We start from the raw sequence: 15,172 nt of genomic DNA on the forward strand, positions 1-15,172 counted from the left end.
TGCTCATCGCAGGTCCCCAAAATGCCTTCAACAGCCAGACCACTGCCAGAGCGCGTGAATAGCCCCGCCTGACTTTGTCGCCGAAGAGCTGCAAGCGCAAGCGAAATACAGCCCGGCAGCGACCACAGGACAGGCAGCAAGCACCGCGAACATGCTCAGCAGACGACCCTGGCCCTCGCTCCCGCGCACGCGCTCGGCATACGGCCCGTTGCTGAACACGACCCGTGAATACCTAGTCCGCCACCCCAGGGAAGGAAGACGCACGCGCATAAATTCCTGTAGCATCTTGCGAAGTCCATGGATCGTGGACCCAGATGTTCGCATCTCAAGGTAGTTCTGCATCGCCAGGTCGTTGGTCGTGTGTGCATCTTTCCAACGGCTGGAGGAATATTCTGCCAGTGCCTGCGTGCGTGTCCTGGCAGCTTCGATGGACGAGGCAGCCCTCCCTTCGCAGGGAGCCGCGTCTGCCGCCTGCGCGTGCTTGTCCAGTACAGAAAATAAAACACGGACGTCCTCCATACCTTCGTTCATGCCCTGGCCATAGAAGAGAGCCATCGCGTGCGCCGCGTCCCCGAGGATGACGCCGGAGGACCCGAAATGGTATGGCTTACATTTAATGCTGATTATGGACTGGTGCGGGCCCTGGCTCAATGAACGGATCAGGTACGTGTCGGAGATGCGATCCCGGACGCCTGGAAAGTTTGTATCAAAAAACTGAGGAATCTGGGATCCTTCGGCTCGTAAAGAAGCGAAACGACCCGCGGGCATGAAGAGAGTGCAGGCAAATGAACCATCCTGCGCTAGTCAGCAACAACAAAAAAAGACGTTTTCGCCGCGTGATGAGCTGTCAGGTGGCTTTACCTTGCTGGGAACGGCGATGAACATGGAATCTCCTGCGGGCCAGATGTGCAGGTGGTCCGGTGAGATCCTCCAGGCGCACGACCCATCGGCCTGTGCCTTGCCAGACTTCATGCGAAACTCGCACCAGAGCACATCGAGGTACTCATGCCGGTAGTCCATGCGGGAGACTTCGTCATGTTGTGCCGGACGGTAGAGTGCGCGCCGTCGGCGCCGACCATGATATCGAACCTGACCTCTGTGGTCTGGGAAAGCCAGTCTCTGTCCTCAAACAGCGCCCTGCCACTGTGAAAATCGGCACTGATGAGCTTGTGGTTGAAGAATAGTTTTACATTGGGCAGAGCATCGAGGGAGTCAAGGAGTGCTGCGACCAGAGCTGTCCTATCGATGGCGAGGCCGGTCTGCCGCATTCGGTGGTTAGTATGATATGCGCGTTTCTCTGCTTTGACCGGTAGCCACTCACTCCCCCGAGAGCGTCTAAACCCTGTGACGATTGGAGGAGGCCCCCGAATGCGCTCTTTGCGTGAATCATTCTGCCTCGCAGACATACAGAGCTAGCAACGACACGTTGGAGAAGCTCTGGCTGGCCGACATGACGCAGGGTGCTCATGCCGCGCTCCGAGATGACGAGGTTGACAGGCTGTCCAGGACCGAGAGAGCCGCCCGCAGAATCACGAAGATATGTGTCTTGTTAGGAGTCGGATCAAGATGAGTACGGTATCTGAGTGGCTGCAATCAAGCTTGAATGCGAGCATTGACGAGTACATACCTGGACGTAGCTCATAAACCGCGACGGCGAAGCCTCGCTGAGCCGCATACAACGCAGCTAAAGCCCCGACCGGACCAGCACCAACAATGACCATTCTCTGTGACTGCGTCATGATGGAGGTGGGATCAAGGTGGAGCCTGCTGGGTGTGCGGTCGCGTGTCTGCAAGAACTGCTGATGTGAGGAAGTAAATGCGACGGGCGCGAGGAAGCAACATTCGACGCGTTCATTAAATGTGTGTGTTCGTGGAGTGTCATCAAGCTCAACACATTTCCAACACACATGGATTCACATCGCGCGAAGTTTGCAGCTTTTTCAGGGTCGACAATGGCTCCGCATTGTTTTCTGGCTGCTCATGGCACGTCATGCGCTTTTGGACACAGCTCTCCTTCCGCCCGGAGGCATATTCCGGATGAACGTGCTTTGCGACTTCCGCGGCAATTAAGATTACTGGGGTGCTCGTATCAATGGCAAATCACGAACTGGACCCGAATCAAGTCCCTTCTCTGTCGCATGTTGCACGGGGAGCACTTTCAAATCGCCACTTTACCTCGCGGTGGACGAGACATACGACGCGCTTGTCACAGGCTCATCTGGCCATCTCGGCACAGCGCGTAACGGTATGCTAAGTCTGCCGTCGCTTTGCTTCAAGCCGCTTGGCGTCGACATCCTGCCGTTCGCGACGACGACCCGGGCCGGCAGCATAACATCAATGGACTTCAACTCATCCATCCTGTGCGGCAGCCGTATCAGGCATACAATCCACGTCGCCATTTTGCGCAAGCCTCACGTCGAAACGCATGCTACATTATCGAAACAGCGGCGAAGTTAGCGTCTCAGGTTGACAGTTTCGTGCTCGTTAGCACGACTAGCAGTTTCGGAGAGGCGTCGAACCCGGCTCCCGGGACCCCTGCAGCATGGACTGACGAGTCTGTGATACCTCAGCCTAAAATAAAGATAGGTATAGCGTGACAAGTCTTGTGGCAGAAGACATGGTGTTTTCTGATACAGAAGCAGACAGACCTCCCTATCTTGGCTCTGAAGTTGAGTCGTTTCTTCCCTGAGAGAGAGGATGACGAGGATCGCCGCGCAGCTACGGAAGACGGCAACGTTCAGGTGCTGGAGTTGACATATCGGCGAATGGATATCGCAGACGCGGTGACCGCGTGTGTTTGCGCCATGAGGAGGGCGAGAAGCATCGGATGGGGGAGGTACATCATAAGCACGCCGCCTCTGGTTTCCTGCGACGAGGAAGCATTGAGCGGCTGGGACCAAGATCCACAGGAAGTACTACACCGCGTTTATCCCGCGGCCGGGAACAGAAAAACTAGAAAGATTTGCATCGTCTGGACAGAGTGTACTATTCAAAAAAAAAGCTATCAAGGAGTTTGGGTGGCAACTGAAATACGCCTTCACTTAATCGGTCGAGCTAACCGGACAAGGACACGGCTGGAGGGGCGACCTTGCGCATAAAGTCGGCAAAAGAAGCCACCAGGCGGTCACAGCCGGTGTTTGTACTCAGTCAGAGTAGGTGTCTTCGGAAGCATTCTTGCTCTCGCAATACGACATCGCGCATTCCGCTGCGGTTCAGATGCCTAGATAAACACTTTTGGGTCGTCCCAGCTAATGAAAGACTGTGCGCATTTTGTGGTGTTTGACCACTTGCCAGACTGGGCCAGCAGCTGTGGAACATAACTGGAGGGTTCGATGAGTTCATCTGGCAAAGCCTAGAGTATGAGCGACACTGTGTACTTACTTTAAGCACTGAACTCGAATTGGCACTCACTAACGAACGAGAGCAAATCTCGATAGTGGAACAATAGTCAGAAGAAAAACAAGAACACGGTCTCAGCGGGAAAAGCATGAGCGGGAGGCATCTAGTGTGGGCTATCTCGCACAGTCAAAGGCTGCCTGAGTGCATCGACCAGAAAACTTCTGTTCAAAAACTGCATCGGCCTGTGTTGTGTTCTGAATATGGCCCTTGGAAGCTAGACGCCAAATATCTACTTCCGCCTTCCTTCACTAGTAATGCAAGAAGAGTGTCGGCAGAGGATAGCCACCTGCTCTCGAGAACTCTGTCCACCATCTCTCGTCACTGTCTCGAGCCACCGGCACCCGTTTCCAGAGAGTAGTTCCCGCCATGCAGATGGATACCGGGCAATCGCGCTCGGCCGGTACTGGTGGAAAGACGCCCATGAGCGGGTGAAGTAATCCGCTGAAAGAATTGTCAAAGTCGTAATCGAAAGAGTCCTTGTCGCTATCCATGTCACTGAACGCTCGAACAACTCTCGCGGTCCATCTAGATCCGGAAAGAACTTGTAGATGTTCTTCGCGAGCCAAAAATGCGGCGCTTCCAGATAAATAAAGGCCCTCGTCCTTCAACAATCCGCTCAATTCGACATACGCCTTGTCTCCGCTGTCATCATACGGCAACCCGGTCACATGCAGCTCATTCAACTGGCACCCAAGCTGATGCGAAGCCATGTCATGAAGTTCTGGGCCGGAGAGCGGTACAAGCTCGGTGGAAAAGTTGACCAAGTCCAGTCTTAGCGATGTCAAGTTCGGAAGCAGCAGAGATCGATACATTTTCTCGTCTAGGTGCTTCCCATCGGGCGGTGCCCGTAAGGCCGCGAGAAAGTCAACAATCTGTAGCCACGTATAGCATCGAAACCCACCGCGGAGCAACGGAGATGAGGGGGGGCGTCTGCATACTTTGAGAGGCTGGTTCTGCTTCAAGTCGGGGTGATATTCAGCCTCAAGAGTGTGTTGCCGCTCCATATCGTCATAGTACCGAGCAATAATGCGCAATGTGATGTGCTTGATGGGTAAGCGGTAGCGCATTCCCAGATGTCCGAATTTCTGTAGGGTTTGCGGCGATGTAAAAACGAACTCGTTGCGTTGCCACAGGTATGCCGTGCCCTCCTCGTACATGACACGGCATGTCGCAAGAAAGTGGATCGCAATTTGGTTCCGCCTTCCCGCCTCGAGTTTGGAGAGATTCTCGGGGCAGAGTGGTGAGAGTGGATCTACGATGGGATGAGGGCTCGTCACAGCAAACTCGAGGATGCGCAGGAGTATTTCCACGGGGAGCCGCGCAGGGCTCACCATGCTACCGATGGTAGCGCTTCGGAGCATATGCTCTCGGGAAACTTCAGACCAGGCAACACCACTCTGTCTCAGCAGCCTCTTAAGGCACATGTTCTCTTTTACCAGCGCTTCACTCAATTGCCGATATGAGACATGACGTAGAGCGCTGGCTTGGTCGGCTTCATCTCGACACTCCCGTGGCATGACCTGCAATATGTCAGCGTTTGGGTTGTTTGAGCTCATATATCAGCTTACTTTGTTATTCATTGCGTTTTTGAGACCAATTTTTTTGCCTCGATCTCGCGTTTTCGATTCTTGGACATGGGCACGTTCAAAGACCATATGGACTTGCCCAAGAATAGATCGAGGGAGTTGCCTCTGAAGCAACAATCATTCTGGGTGTTTGTACTACTGTAATATATAAGTGCTGAATGTCCTGAGTATTACTGTATACTTAGGTATGCATACTGTATTGTAATATCTTTATTTCATCGGTGGCGTTGCCCATTGACTTGTGCGCCATATTCGACCGCCTGCTTCATCTATGTGCAGAGCTAAGCACACGTATATCCATGCCAGCATCTGGCTTTTTCAGACCCGCCACCCTCTGCGTCCGATATGCAGAATCGTCAGCCTTGTGCAAGTGTGAAGGAAGTTCTACAGCCGATGATGGAACTAGATCTGGTTAGTTATCTGGCGAGATGCTGTCGGATAACTCTGCCTCTGTTGGAGAGACAAGCAGAGCTGTGATTGCTGGATGTAATTAAATCATAAGCGTCAGAGAACCGAAGGCTGGCCAGCCTCCCTTAACCCCGGGTGGCTGGGGCGCCTTTCTCGAACCTAGATAAACGAAGATGACACCATCTTGCAGGACATGAGGGCAAGCTTGTCATGACAAGTCACTGCCTGCATGCTCTCATACAGAATTTAGCTAACTGCATCTCTAACTGCATCTCGTAACATGACGATGCAAGCCTGCAATGAACGCTTCAGGCGTCTCCATCGACGCCAGTAAGAACAGCTCCGCTGCTGGAGCCTAGTTACTTGACTCAAACAGCTTTGTGACGAGACAATCGCCGAGTCTATTGCTGCGATCTGCCCAGCATCAACGACGCTATCCCACGCTAGCTATGCTGGTCGACTTGCGCTATCTCCTCAATCCATGCAATGCCTCCCGTACGCCGCCTTCCGAACTAGGCACAGATTTGCCCATAAGTAAACGATCCCGCGACTAGATTGCCGCTCCATAGTAGAGCTCAGCCCGGATAGGCAGCCTGATCTCCGTTGCCTTGCGTGGCCCAATCTAGGTCTTGATTAGGAAGAAAATATCTTTCCCTGTCCACTCAGCGAGAAAAATCCCTTGCGAAATGGGAAGCGGAACGTACCAATGACATTGAAATCTGGAAGCCTCACGCCAGCCGGGCAATGCACATTCAGGTGCCAAGAACCAGCGGATGGATCCTGATACACCGAGGCCCTCGATCTGCCCGAGCCGCAGAGTCTTCGCCCGTATGACCCCACCTGCGAACCAATGCGTTCTGTTTCTTGCCATGATGCCTCAATGTGTCTTGATTAACACTTTTATCGGCTTCCTCGTTCATGAGAACCTGCATCATAGTTAGCTAGGAATAGGCCTGGCGCGTCTGCGTTACCTATTCGCTGTGTATGCCTACTACCATCGCGTTCAGGTCCGGAAAGGTCATGCCCGCAGGGCAGTGCTGCGTGACATGCCAAAGTGAGGATGCATCCTGGTGGACAAAAATTGTAGGGATGTATCCCTTCGCCCCCAGCAGTCTGATTTGGTTTGCCAAGGAAAGGCCTCGTTTCTTTGTGGCCGCCGAACGTTTGATTGCTTCAGCAGAAAAAAAGCGCGCCGCGATGAGAGCTCGCGCTTGGACATATTCTCCAGAGACAAAATCTAGAAACTGCTTTCCTATTTACATGATTATAGGATGAGAGGAGACAACAGCTCCCTTCGTGGTATGTCGTATTCGGAGGGGCTTGCGCCAGACAGCAGATAGCCACTCCACATGTTGAACGGCGCGAATGGAAAGCAGAAGACCGCGGTTTGTGTGGTGGGTCTTCACTGTGCACTTATCGAGGGCGTAGAAAGTTGCTCCTCCTGCCACTTTAGTAGCGGGCGCAGACAACACGAGCTGCGAAATGAGAGGCGAAAAGCTGCTGCTTGTGTCAGACATAGAAACCTCACAACAGGCGTTCGCAGCACACGCCAGGGGTTGCGGTAGTAAGCAAGGAACTGCTGAACAAGTCTAGGGTAGTGACAATGGGAGCGAAGGTGTCGTTTGCTTCGAGATGAATGTCGATCCAGTCACGCTTCTGGGTGGTGGAAAACGATACTGTTGACTCGAAATCATACAGCTGCCCATACAATGCCGCTCCATGGCAAGGCCGGATTTACGTTGCGGTAGACGAGTCTTCCAAGTATTGTGACCAGTTATCCGTGGGAGGTTTAAGGGGGGGCTAGCAAAGGGTGACTACTCATGAGCAGTTCAATTTCACTTTTCATACGTTTAGCATCGGACTAGCTCCCGGTAGGTGCAGCAGTAGTAGACATGTATGGCAAGAGGAAACAAGGGTATCACGGTCTTGTACGTCTGACTTCAGCAAGTTAAACTGATCCTTTATTTAAAAAAAAAAAAAAAAAAAAACACACAGCTATTGCTGGTGCGTAAAAAAAAATGCCCAGAAAAACCAGACGAGTAGAGCGCGTGAAGCCACAGCCACGTACTGGAAAAAGAGCAGATGGCATACAGGCGATGCTGAATCCATCTGGCGATTGAGCATGCCTGACACAAGCAACAGTCTCAATCACCAAACTACACGCCGACAGTTGAGCATGCCTGACACAAGCAACAAATCTCAACCGCCATGCGGCATGCAGGCAATGCTGAATCCATCTGGTGATTGAGCATGCCTGACACAAGCAACAGTCTCAATCACCAAACTACACGCCGACAGTTGAGCATGCCTGACACAAGCAACAAATCTCAACCGCCATGCGGCATGCAGGCAATGCTGAATCCATCTGGTGATTGAGCATGCCTGACACAAGCAACAGTCTCAATCACCAAACTACACGCCGACAGTTGAGCATGCCTGACACAAGCAACAAATCTCAACCGCCATGCGGCATGCAGGCAATGCTGAATCCATCTGGTGATTGAGCATGCCTGACACAAGCAACAGTCTCAATCACCAAACTACACGCCGACAGTTGAGCATGCCTGACACAAGCAACAAATCTCAACTGCCATGAATGACGTGCAGGCGATGCTAAATCCATCTGGCGATTGAGCATGCCTGACACAAGCAACAGTCTCAATCACCAAACTGCACGCCGACAGTTGAGCATGCCTGACACAAGCAACAAATCTCAACCGTCATGAACGACGTGCAGGCAATGCTAAATCCATGCAGTGGTTGAGCATGCCTGGCACAAGCAACAGTCTCAACCACCACACTGCACGCCGACAGTTGAGCATGCCTGACACAAGCAACAAATCTCAACCGTCATGAGCGACGTGCAGGCAATGCTAAATCCATGCAGTGGTTGAGCATGCCTGGCACAAGCAACAGTCTCAACCACCACACTGCACGCCGACAGTTGAGCATGCCTGACACAAGCAACAAATCTCAACCGTCATGAACGACGTGCAGGCAATGCTAAATCCATGCAGTGGTTGAGCATGCCTGGCACAAGCAACAGTCTCAACCACCACACTGCACGCCGACAGTTGAGCATGCCTGACACAAGCAACAAATCTCAACCGTCATGAACGACGTGCAGGCAATGCTAAATCCATGCAGTGGTTGAGCATGCCTGGCACAAGCAACAGTCTCAACCACCACACTGCACGCCGACAGTTGAGCATGCCTGACACAAGCAACAAATCTCAACCGTCATGAACGACGTGCAGGCAATGCTAAATCCATGCAGTGGTTGAGCATGCCTGGCACAAGCAACAGTCTCAACCACCACACTGCACGCCGACAGTTGAGCATGCCTGACACAAGCAACAAATCTCAACCATCATGAATGACGTGCAGGCGATGCTAAATCCATCTGGCGATTGAGCATGCCTGACACAAGCAACAGTCTCAATCACCAAACTGCACGCCGACAGTTGAGCATGCCTGACACAAGCAACAAATCTCAACCATCATGAATGACGTGCAGGCGATGCTAAATCCATCTGGCGATTGAGCATGCCTGACACAAGCAACAGTCTCAATCACCAAACTACACGCCGACAGTTGAGCATGCCTGACACAAGCAACAAATCTCAACTGCCATGAATGACGTGCAGGCGATGCTAAATCCATCTGGCGATTGAGCATGCCTGACACAAGCAACAGTCTCAATCACCAAACTACACGCCGACAGTTGAGCATGCCTGACACAAGCAACAAATCTCAACCGCCATGCGGCATGCAGGCAATGCTGAATCCATCTGGTGATTGAGCATGCCTGACACAAGCAACAGTCTCAATCACCAAACTACACGCCGACAGTTGAGCATGCCTGACACAAGCAACAAATCTCAACTGCCATGAATGACGTGCAGGCGATGCTGAATCCATGTAGTGGTTGAGCATGCCTGGCACAAGCAACAGTCTCAACCACCACACAGAGAGGGAAAAACCCGGGCAATGCTGAAGTTCGGGGCGGGGGTATTTAAGCTGATTCAAAAGCATTTTGACAGGGAGCCCGAAGCTTCTCCCATTTCGGCTCCGCATGAGTGTCTGCCCAGCCTCCTCCCTCTGCAGAGTGTTGCGAACAAGTACCAGGGTGGACAGCGGGGCATTATTATGGGACTGGCCCGCTAAGCAGAAAGTCATAAAATGCTGACGACTGACCATGGAAGCGAATTCCGATGTGCTGCGGAGACGCAGAGTGAGGCCAGCCTAGTCCCTATACATTCATGGATTATACTTGGCGGGTCGGGCGCTGACCCATAACACAACGCAGGAGCTGCGCGGGCTTTTTTTCCCCCCTCATTCTAATGAGGCTAGGTCGCGCCGCAATTGCACCTACAATCGGACTGCACCGCTTACCGGGGAGTGCAAGTGCGATTTACGTCTGCAGTGACAAGCCGCTCCGCCAATTTGTGGCGCTCCTACTTCTACTTCAGCGCCAGGTTGGTTCGTGCGGCTACCCCTGCAGCCTTATTTGTGCCGACTAGGCCTTGCATCTGCCCTCTGGCGCCCAGTCATGGTGTTGCAACCATGTTGGCTCTCATGTTTTGAAAAATGCGCGATCAAATGCGGCGATGAAAAATTACGCCGCCATAAGCACGAACGCAGCTTCGCGATAGTCATTAACCCCTGTCGTAACTGAGCCCGTCAACAGAGGATGCACGTGCTCTACGGTCTGGGTGTCTTTCAGGCATGGTACGACTTTCACTCGCGATGGGCATAGAATACCTAGTGCGAGTCGGATCTTTTTATTTATCTGGACACATGTTGGATTTACTAAAAAAAAGTCACCCGCGATGTCGAGACGCGCCGGACCGTGTCGTTCGGCGTATGTCAAGCACGCCTGGCTCGTTGAGCGAGGCAGCTGCGAGGGTACATGGGCCTCTTTTCCATCAGCTTCCCCAAATCCAGCGAAGGAGCCTGCGGTACGCCTGAGAACCCGTTTCTTCACTTCGACGTGTTGTCGTTTGATCCACCGAAGCGAAGTCATCATCTGAAAAGCCGCCCAGGCTTTCCAGGTTTTCCTTCAAACAATCAATGGCTGCATCTGCTGCACCACCCACGCAAGTATCCATGTCATCTCGATCTGCACTGTCGCTACTAACGGAGCCCACAGTCGTCGCCGCGGCTTCCTCGTCTGGCGGGCACCCCGTCGAGAACCTGCGGACATTCTGAAGTGGTATGGCGTGTTTGGAGCACGGGCGCACGCGGGGCCTTTGCCTAGTTTGGTCGTATTCCCGAACCTATGGTCTATTGAACAAATGTCTGCGTCGTGTGTTCTGGACACCCACCAGCCCGTCTATGTCAGGGAAAGTCAGACCCGGGGGACAATACTTCGCAATGTGCCACACACCGTGCGTTGGGTCCTCGTGCATGACGAGCACGCGAACGCTACCCTTGAGCCCTAGCTGTCGGGCCTTGTCGCGAAGACTAGGGCCGCGCTTACGTACGGCCTCTTTCTGTCGCTTAGAGTGTCTTGTCAGAGCTGCCATCCTGCGATATGATTTGCAGCACTGTTGAATGAGATGGTGGGATCTGGAGACGGCATCGCGAGATAATATGTATATTCTGGCTGAGCATCAACAGAGCAAAAATGTAAAGCTGTTTACTACATGGTGTGGCGTTGAAGCGATGGGAAGCAGAAACTCGCTGCTGTGGCAGGCCTGAGTGAGTGGTCTATGAGATATGCGAACGCCGAATCGTTCGATGCGATCCGCAGTCGTTTTCTGATCACCAGATCACTAGAAACACACCCGGCGTATAATCGAGAGGGGCACGACGTGGACCAAACGCCTGCCACGCCGCAACCTCGCCTCCCCCCTGGCTACCACTTGCCTAGACAGGCACTGTCAGTCTACCAGGTCTGGGTTTGGACGAAAGCCTGGCGGCATCTCTGCGGTGTAGAACACGAAGGCTCTTCGTCTCGTGAGAGGAGGCAGTGTCTATGAGGACCACAGAGACACGGCAACGAAATCGTGGCTTTCCGCCCACAGCGTCCAGCGGCTGGCCGAAAAGCCACTCCAGCAGAGCCATCACCCACGGCCAGCAGCTGGTGGCAAATACTTTGACTGGGCCTCCCTCCTCGACCGCGTTACACAGCGCAGTGATCAGCGACACCAAACTGTCCTCATCCGGGCAAGTATCCGTGAGGATATTAGAGGCGCGTTCTAGCCTGGCGTTGCGTCTCGGCCTAGAGATACGCCTTGGCTCACGATCATTACGCCGTTCTAATGCAGTCTGCCACTCGGAAACTAAGGAGCGGAATTGCGTTTTCGCACGAAACTCATTGGCAGGCAGCAGATTTTCGAGATGTAGCGACGAAGTGGCGCACGTCTGTGGGCCGTCTTGGTCTTCAAGTAATCTAGTCAGCACTACAGCAGTACTCTTTATTCCCAGGCTGCCGACAAGTGCAATGGACAGCCGGAGAAACTGTCGCCCCCTTTCTTGCTGTTTCAGGTGTAAAGTGACGGGCTGCCGGCCGTGGAAAGACTGAAGAGGGGAACAGTGAGCTACACCGGGGACAAGGAGCCTGTGACCCAGCCGAAGGCAGGCGTCTGTTGTCTGTCCGTTTTCTGTTTGCTGTTTACTCATGGTTTTACTGTTGATGCCATCAAGCCAATAGTCGAGCTTGAGGGTGTTCTTATATTCGCAGCGAAGGCCAAAATAGGCCGAGATGTGTGATCGCACAGAGAAAAGCCAAACCAAATCGCCCACGGGCTAGCTCTATTATATTGCGTCAAGAAGGGCTTCTACCGGTTCTGCCACGAATGACGGGCATGCTGAAGATTGCCTCGGGATACTCAGTTGTTTGATTTAGCGTGCGGCCACTTAAAAAGAGCAAAGCGCATTCGTCGACATCGGCGCCATAACCCGGTAGGTTAGACGCCGGCAGGCTACGCCTACCCGCCGCCGTAAGTGGCTTTCTCTGGCAGGAGTCGTTGCTTTGTGGCGTGTCCAAGTGCTCGAATTGACTCCTCACGATATTTGTAGGGTCGGTGTTCAAAATTGACCAGTCGTCCCAGCTACCCGGTAGACATCTACTATGTGCTCCTTCCTACCTACAGTTAGACATCAGCACAAGAATTTACAGTACCGTAAAAACCGTTATGGGTGTCGCTAGTGCTTTTAGTGAGTTTTAGTTAGAGGGTGGGGAACAGATGGCCGCTATTTCTGGCTCTACAGGGAGTAGCCTAAACTGACACCCACTAAAATTGTTATGTAGCTAACCCCGCGACACCCATAACGGTTTTTACGGTAACGTTAAAACACTAAGAGTGGCAGGAATGATCTTCTATCCTTCGCCGAGTACAAAATTGGTCGACAGTCGAAGCGGAGCAGCCTGTCAGAAACATCAGACTCACGTTGCTTCATCCGCAAACCCTCGATGCACGTTCCCACTCCTTGCAGTTTCACTCCTCGCAGTCTTGCTCACATGTGAGCTCTCGTACGAAGTCTTGCGCACGCAGTGGCCGAAGGTCAGAAAGTTGTGGGTAAGAGTCCCAGGTTGTGGCATTGGCTCGACCGTAGGTGATCCAATCAGGACGGCTTGTGCTGCGTGCGCGGCTTCTCCTACGAGGGCATTCAAGGCTGGGCAGAGAGTTTTCTTGCTTGTTTTCCATACGAGAGCTTGCGTGAGAGTCAGCACGGTAGCAACTTCTTCCGTGGAATTGGCCAATTAGACAGCCTGCAGAGCGTTGTCGCACGAGGGCCTGCGCGAGAGAATTTACACTCGAGTCCGGGTAATACCAGTGACCAAACTGATGAAACCAAGAAGAAAACCACTTTCCTATCTCATGCTATTTATTTCTGTAATTATCATAGTAAGTTTCTGTTGAGGTTACGACTTTTGCTTTCGTGACCGACTATTATTAACAATGCAAGAAGATTTTTCAATTATCACTGTTAGCTTTCATGCAATTATTCCTTGCCAATATTTATGAGTCATCTGGCGGTACGTGGCGTCAAAACACCCGAGTCAGCTAGGCCGCTCCAACCACTCTTGTACCTTCTCCTCCCTAGCAGAGAGCTTCAGGACCCGATGCACGTAGACTGAACCCCAACACGAACGTCGCTCATGTTGCATTTCATATGAACGGGGGTTTCTGAAGTTCCGCGATCTTATCAACATCTTTTACCGCCCCTGGCGTCCTGTTCAGCTTAGTAAGTGCCAGGTCTGACTTAGTACGTCCCGCCAGCGAGCACATCCCGTCCCTGAACTGATTTCTCATGTCTGAGTCGGCGCGCTCACCGCAACCTACTTCAATTTTCTCACGTGAAGGCAGGGATACAGAGAACACGACAAGAAGCAGGAGTACATATGTGCCTCAGGCAACTATCTCACGCATCCGAATCCTTTCTGCCATTCTCGCCTCCCTTGACTAGGGCCTATTTCATCTTAGTATCGGGCAGTCGTCGCAGCTTCACACACAATGCCGCCAAATATCTCCGCCCTCTCTCAGTACCAGATACAGAGGTTCTTCCGGGAGAACACTTCCGTGACGCAGGAGTTATGCAACACGAAAGCCGAACAAATTACAGGCCAATCCGTTACCGCAACACTGTGCCAGGGCGGAACCAGCTACACTGTTGAAGGCGCGCAACTCGTTGTCCAGTTCCGCATCCCAAGTTCCGCTCTGGACATGGACTTGCTCAAAAGCATCGAACAAGCTTATCGCGGCTTCGCACCACGACACGAGCACCGAGGCAAGCTTGGCAAGGTCGAAGTCTATACCATGAACAACGTAGGCGGAATCTGCATGTATCTAGCCCGAACCGAACTACAGAGCAACAACTACCACCTCCTACGAGTCACACTTGATGATTATGCAAGGTTTGTTGAACATGACCTACTCTTAAGCTATGGGAAGCATTAATTAACCTGATCAGCTACAGATTCTTTGCCTCTGCGTATCATAACACACCTGCCAAGATGGCACGCCCAGACCGCTCTCAGCTACGGGGCAAGTACTTGTCACAGCTCCAACAGCTGCGCCAAGGGCTCCCGGAACGTTTTCATCCGAAGCTTGACGAGATCATCCCCAAACTCCCAGACCTGTTCACCGAGGGGTGGCCGCTCGTACCCAATCATATCGACCTCCTCGAGAACAATATCCACGTTGATACGGCCACGGGTAGGATTATGGGTATCTGCGACTGGAGAGGTGCCGAGGTTAGTCCCTTTGGCATGTCCCTAGGAGGGGTCGAGATCATGCTTGGAACTCTAACCACGAGTGGAGACTTTTGGCGCTACCATCCAAATCATAAGGAGCTCCGAGATCATTTTCGGGAACGGTTTTACCACTATCTGGGAGGGGCGTCTGACGAGGAGAAGCGGCGCATTGAGGCTGCTAGACTCATAGGCCTCTTCCTAGTCAATGGCTTCCAGAATGGCAAGCCGGCGACCGAGGAGAGCGAGGACCTGGGATTTCTCGGGGCGGTTCTTCAATACGGCACTCTACCACCGACATACGTGTCTCCACTTTGAGCCCTTGGGATAGGGTGGCCACCAAGGAAGAGAAGGAAAGCAAGAATTGCCGAGAATAGGTGAGGGTCTGCAGAAATGATATGTACTCTGGTCCCTGAGAATGGCATGGATTTAGCCTATGAGCTTACAAAAGACTTACTAGTAACTTCAGTTGATCTCTCCATTATACTTGAACCTAAGGAAGTCAAACCTGGGGAGATACGGGACGAAACCGAACTAATTGCTTGAACACATGGCGTCGCTTGTGGCTCGATGTACA

The 15,172-nt window shown here is 52.6% G+C and overlaps 3 protein-coding genes across 3 annotated transcripts; 1 reads left to right on the plus strand and 2 right to left on the minus strand.

The window, feature by feature from the left end:
• Positions 1 to 27: 27 nt before the first annotated feature.
• On the minus strand, positions 28 to 1,739 carry V2A60_008780 (FAD-dependent oxidoreductase; the record flags this gene model as incomplete). The annotated part of the gene is made up of 5 exons (XM_083260052.1): positions 28 to 795; positions 862 to 1,002; positions 1,050 to 1,259; positions 1,322 to 1,545; positions 1,628 to 1,739. 5 exons carry the CDS (start codon positions 1,737 to 1,739, stop codon positions 28 to 30), a joined length of 1,455 nt encoding a protein of 484 aa, XP_083116178.1.
• A 1,908-nt stretch (positions 1,740 to 3,647) lies between these two features.
• Positions 3,648 to 4,979, minus strand: V2A60_008781 (uncharacterized protein; the record flags this gene model as incomplete). Its single annotated transcript, XM_083260053.1, has 3 exons — positions 3,648 to 4,271; positions 4,338 to 4,919; positions 4,968 to 4,979. The coding sequence occupies 3 exons, from the start codon at positions 4,977 to 4,979 to the stop codon at positions 3,648 to 3,650; spliced, it is 1,218 nt and encodes a 405-aa protein (XP_083116179.1).
• Positions 4,980 to 13,858: 8,879 nt separating this feature from the next.
• Positions 13,859 to 14,913, plus strand: V2A60_008782 (uncharacterized protein; the record flags this gene model as incomplete). Its single annotated transcript, XM_083260054.1, has 2 exons — positions 13,859 to 14,259; positions 14,322 to 14,913. 2 exons carry the CDS (start codon positions 13,859 to 13,861, stop codon positions 14,911 to 14,913), a joined length of 993 nt encoding a protein of 330 aa, XP_083116180.1.
• Positions 14,914 to 15,172: the final 259 nt, after the last annotated feature.

Source organism: Cordyceps javanica, chromosome 6 (assembly GCF_051103115.1).
Source record: "Cordyceps javanica chromosome 6, complete sequence".
NCBI classification, from domain to species: Eukaryota; Fungi; Ascomycota; class Sordariomycetes; order Hypocreales; family Cordycipitaceae; genus Cordyceps; species Cordyceps javanica.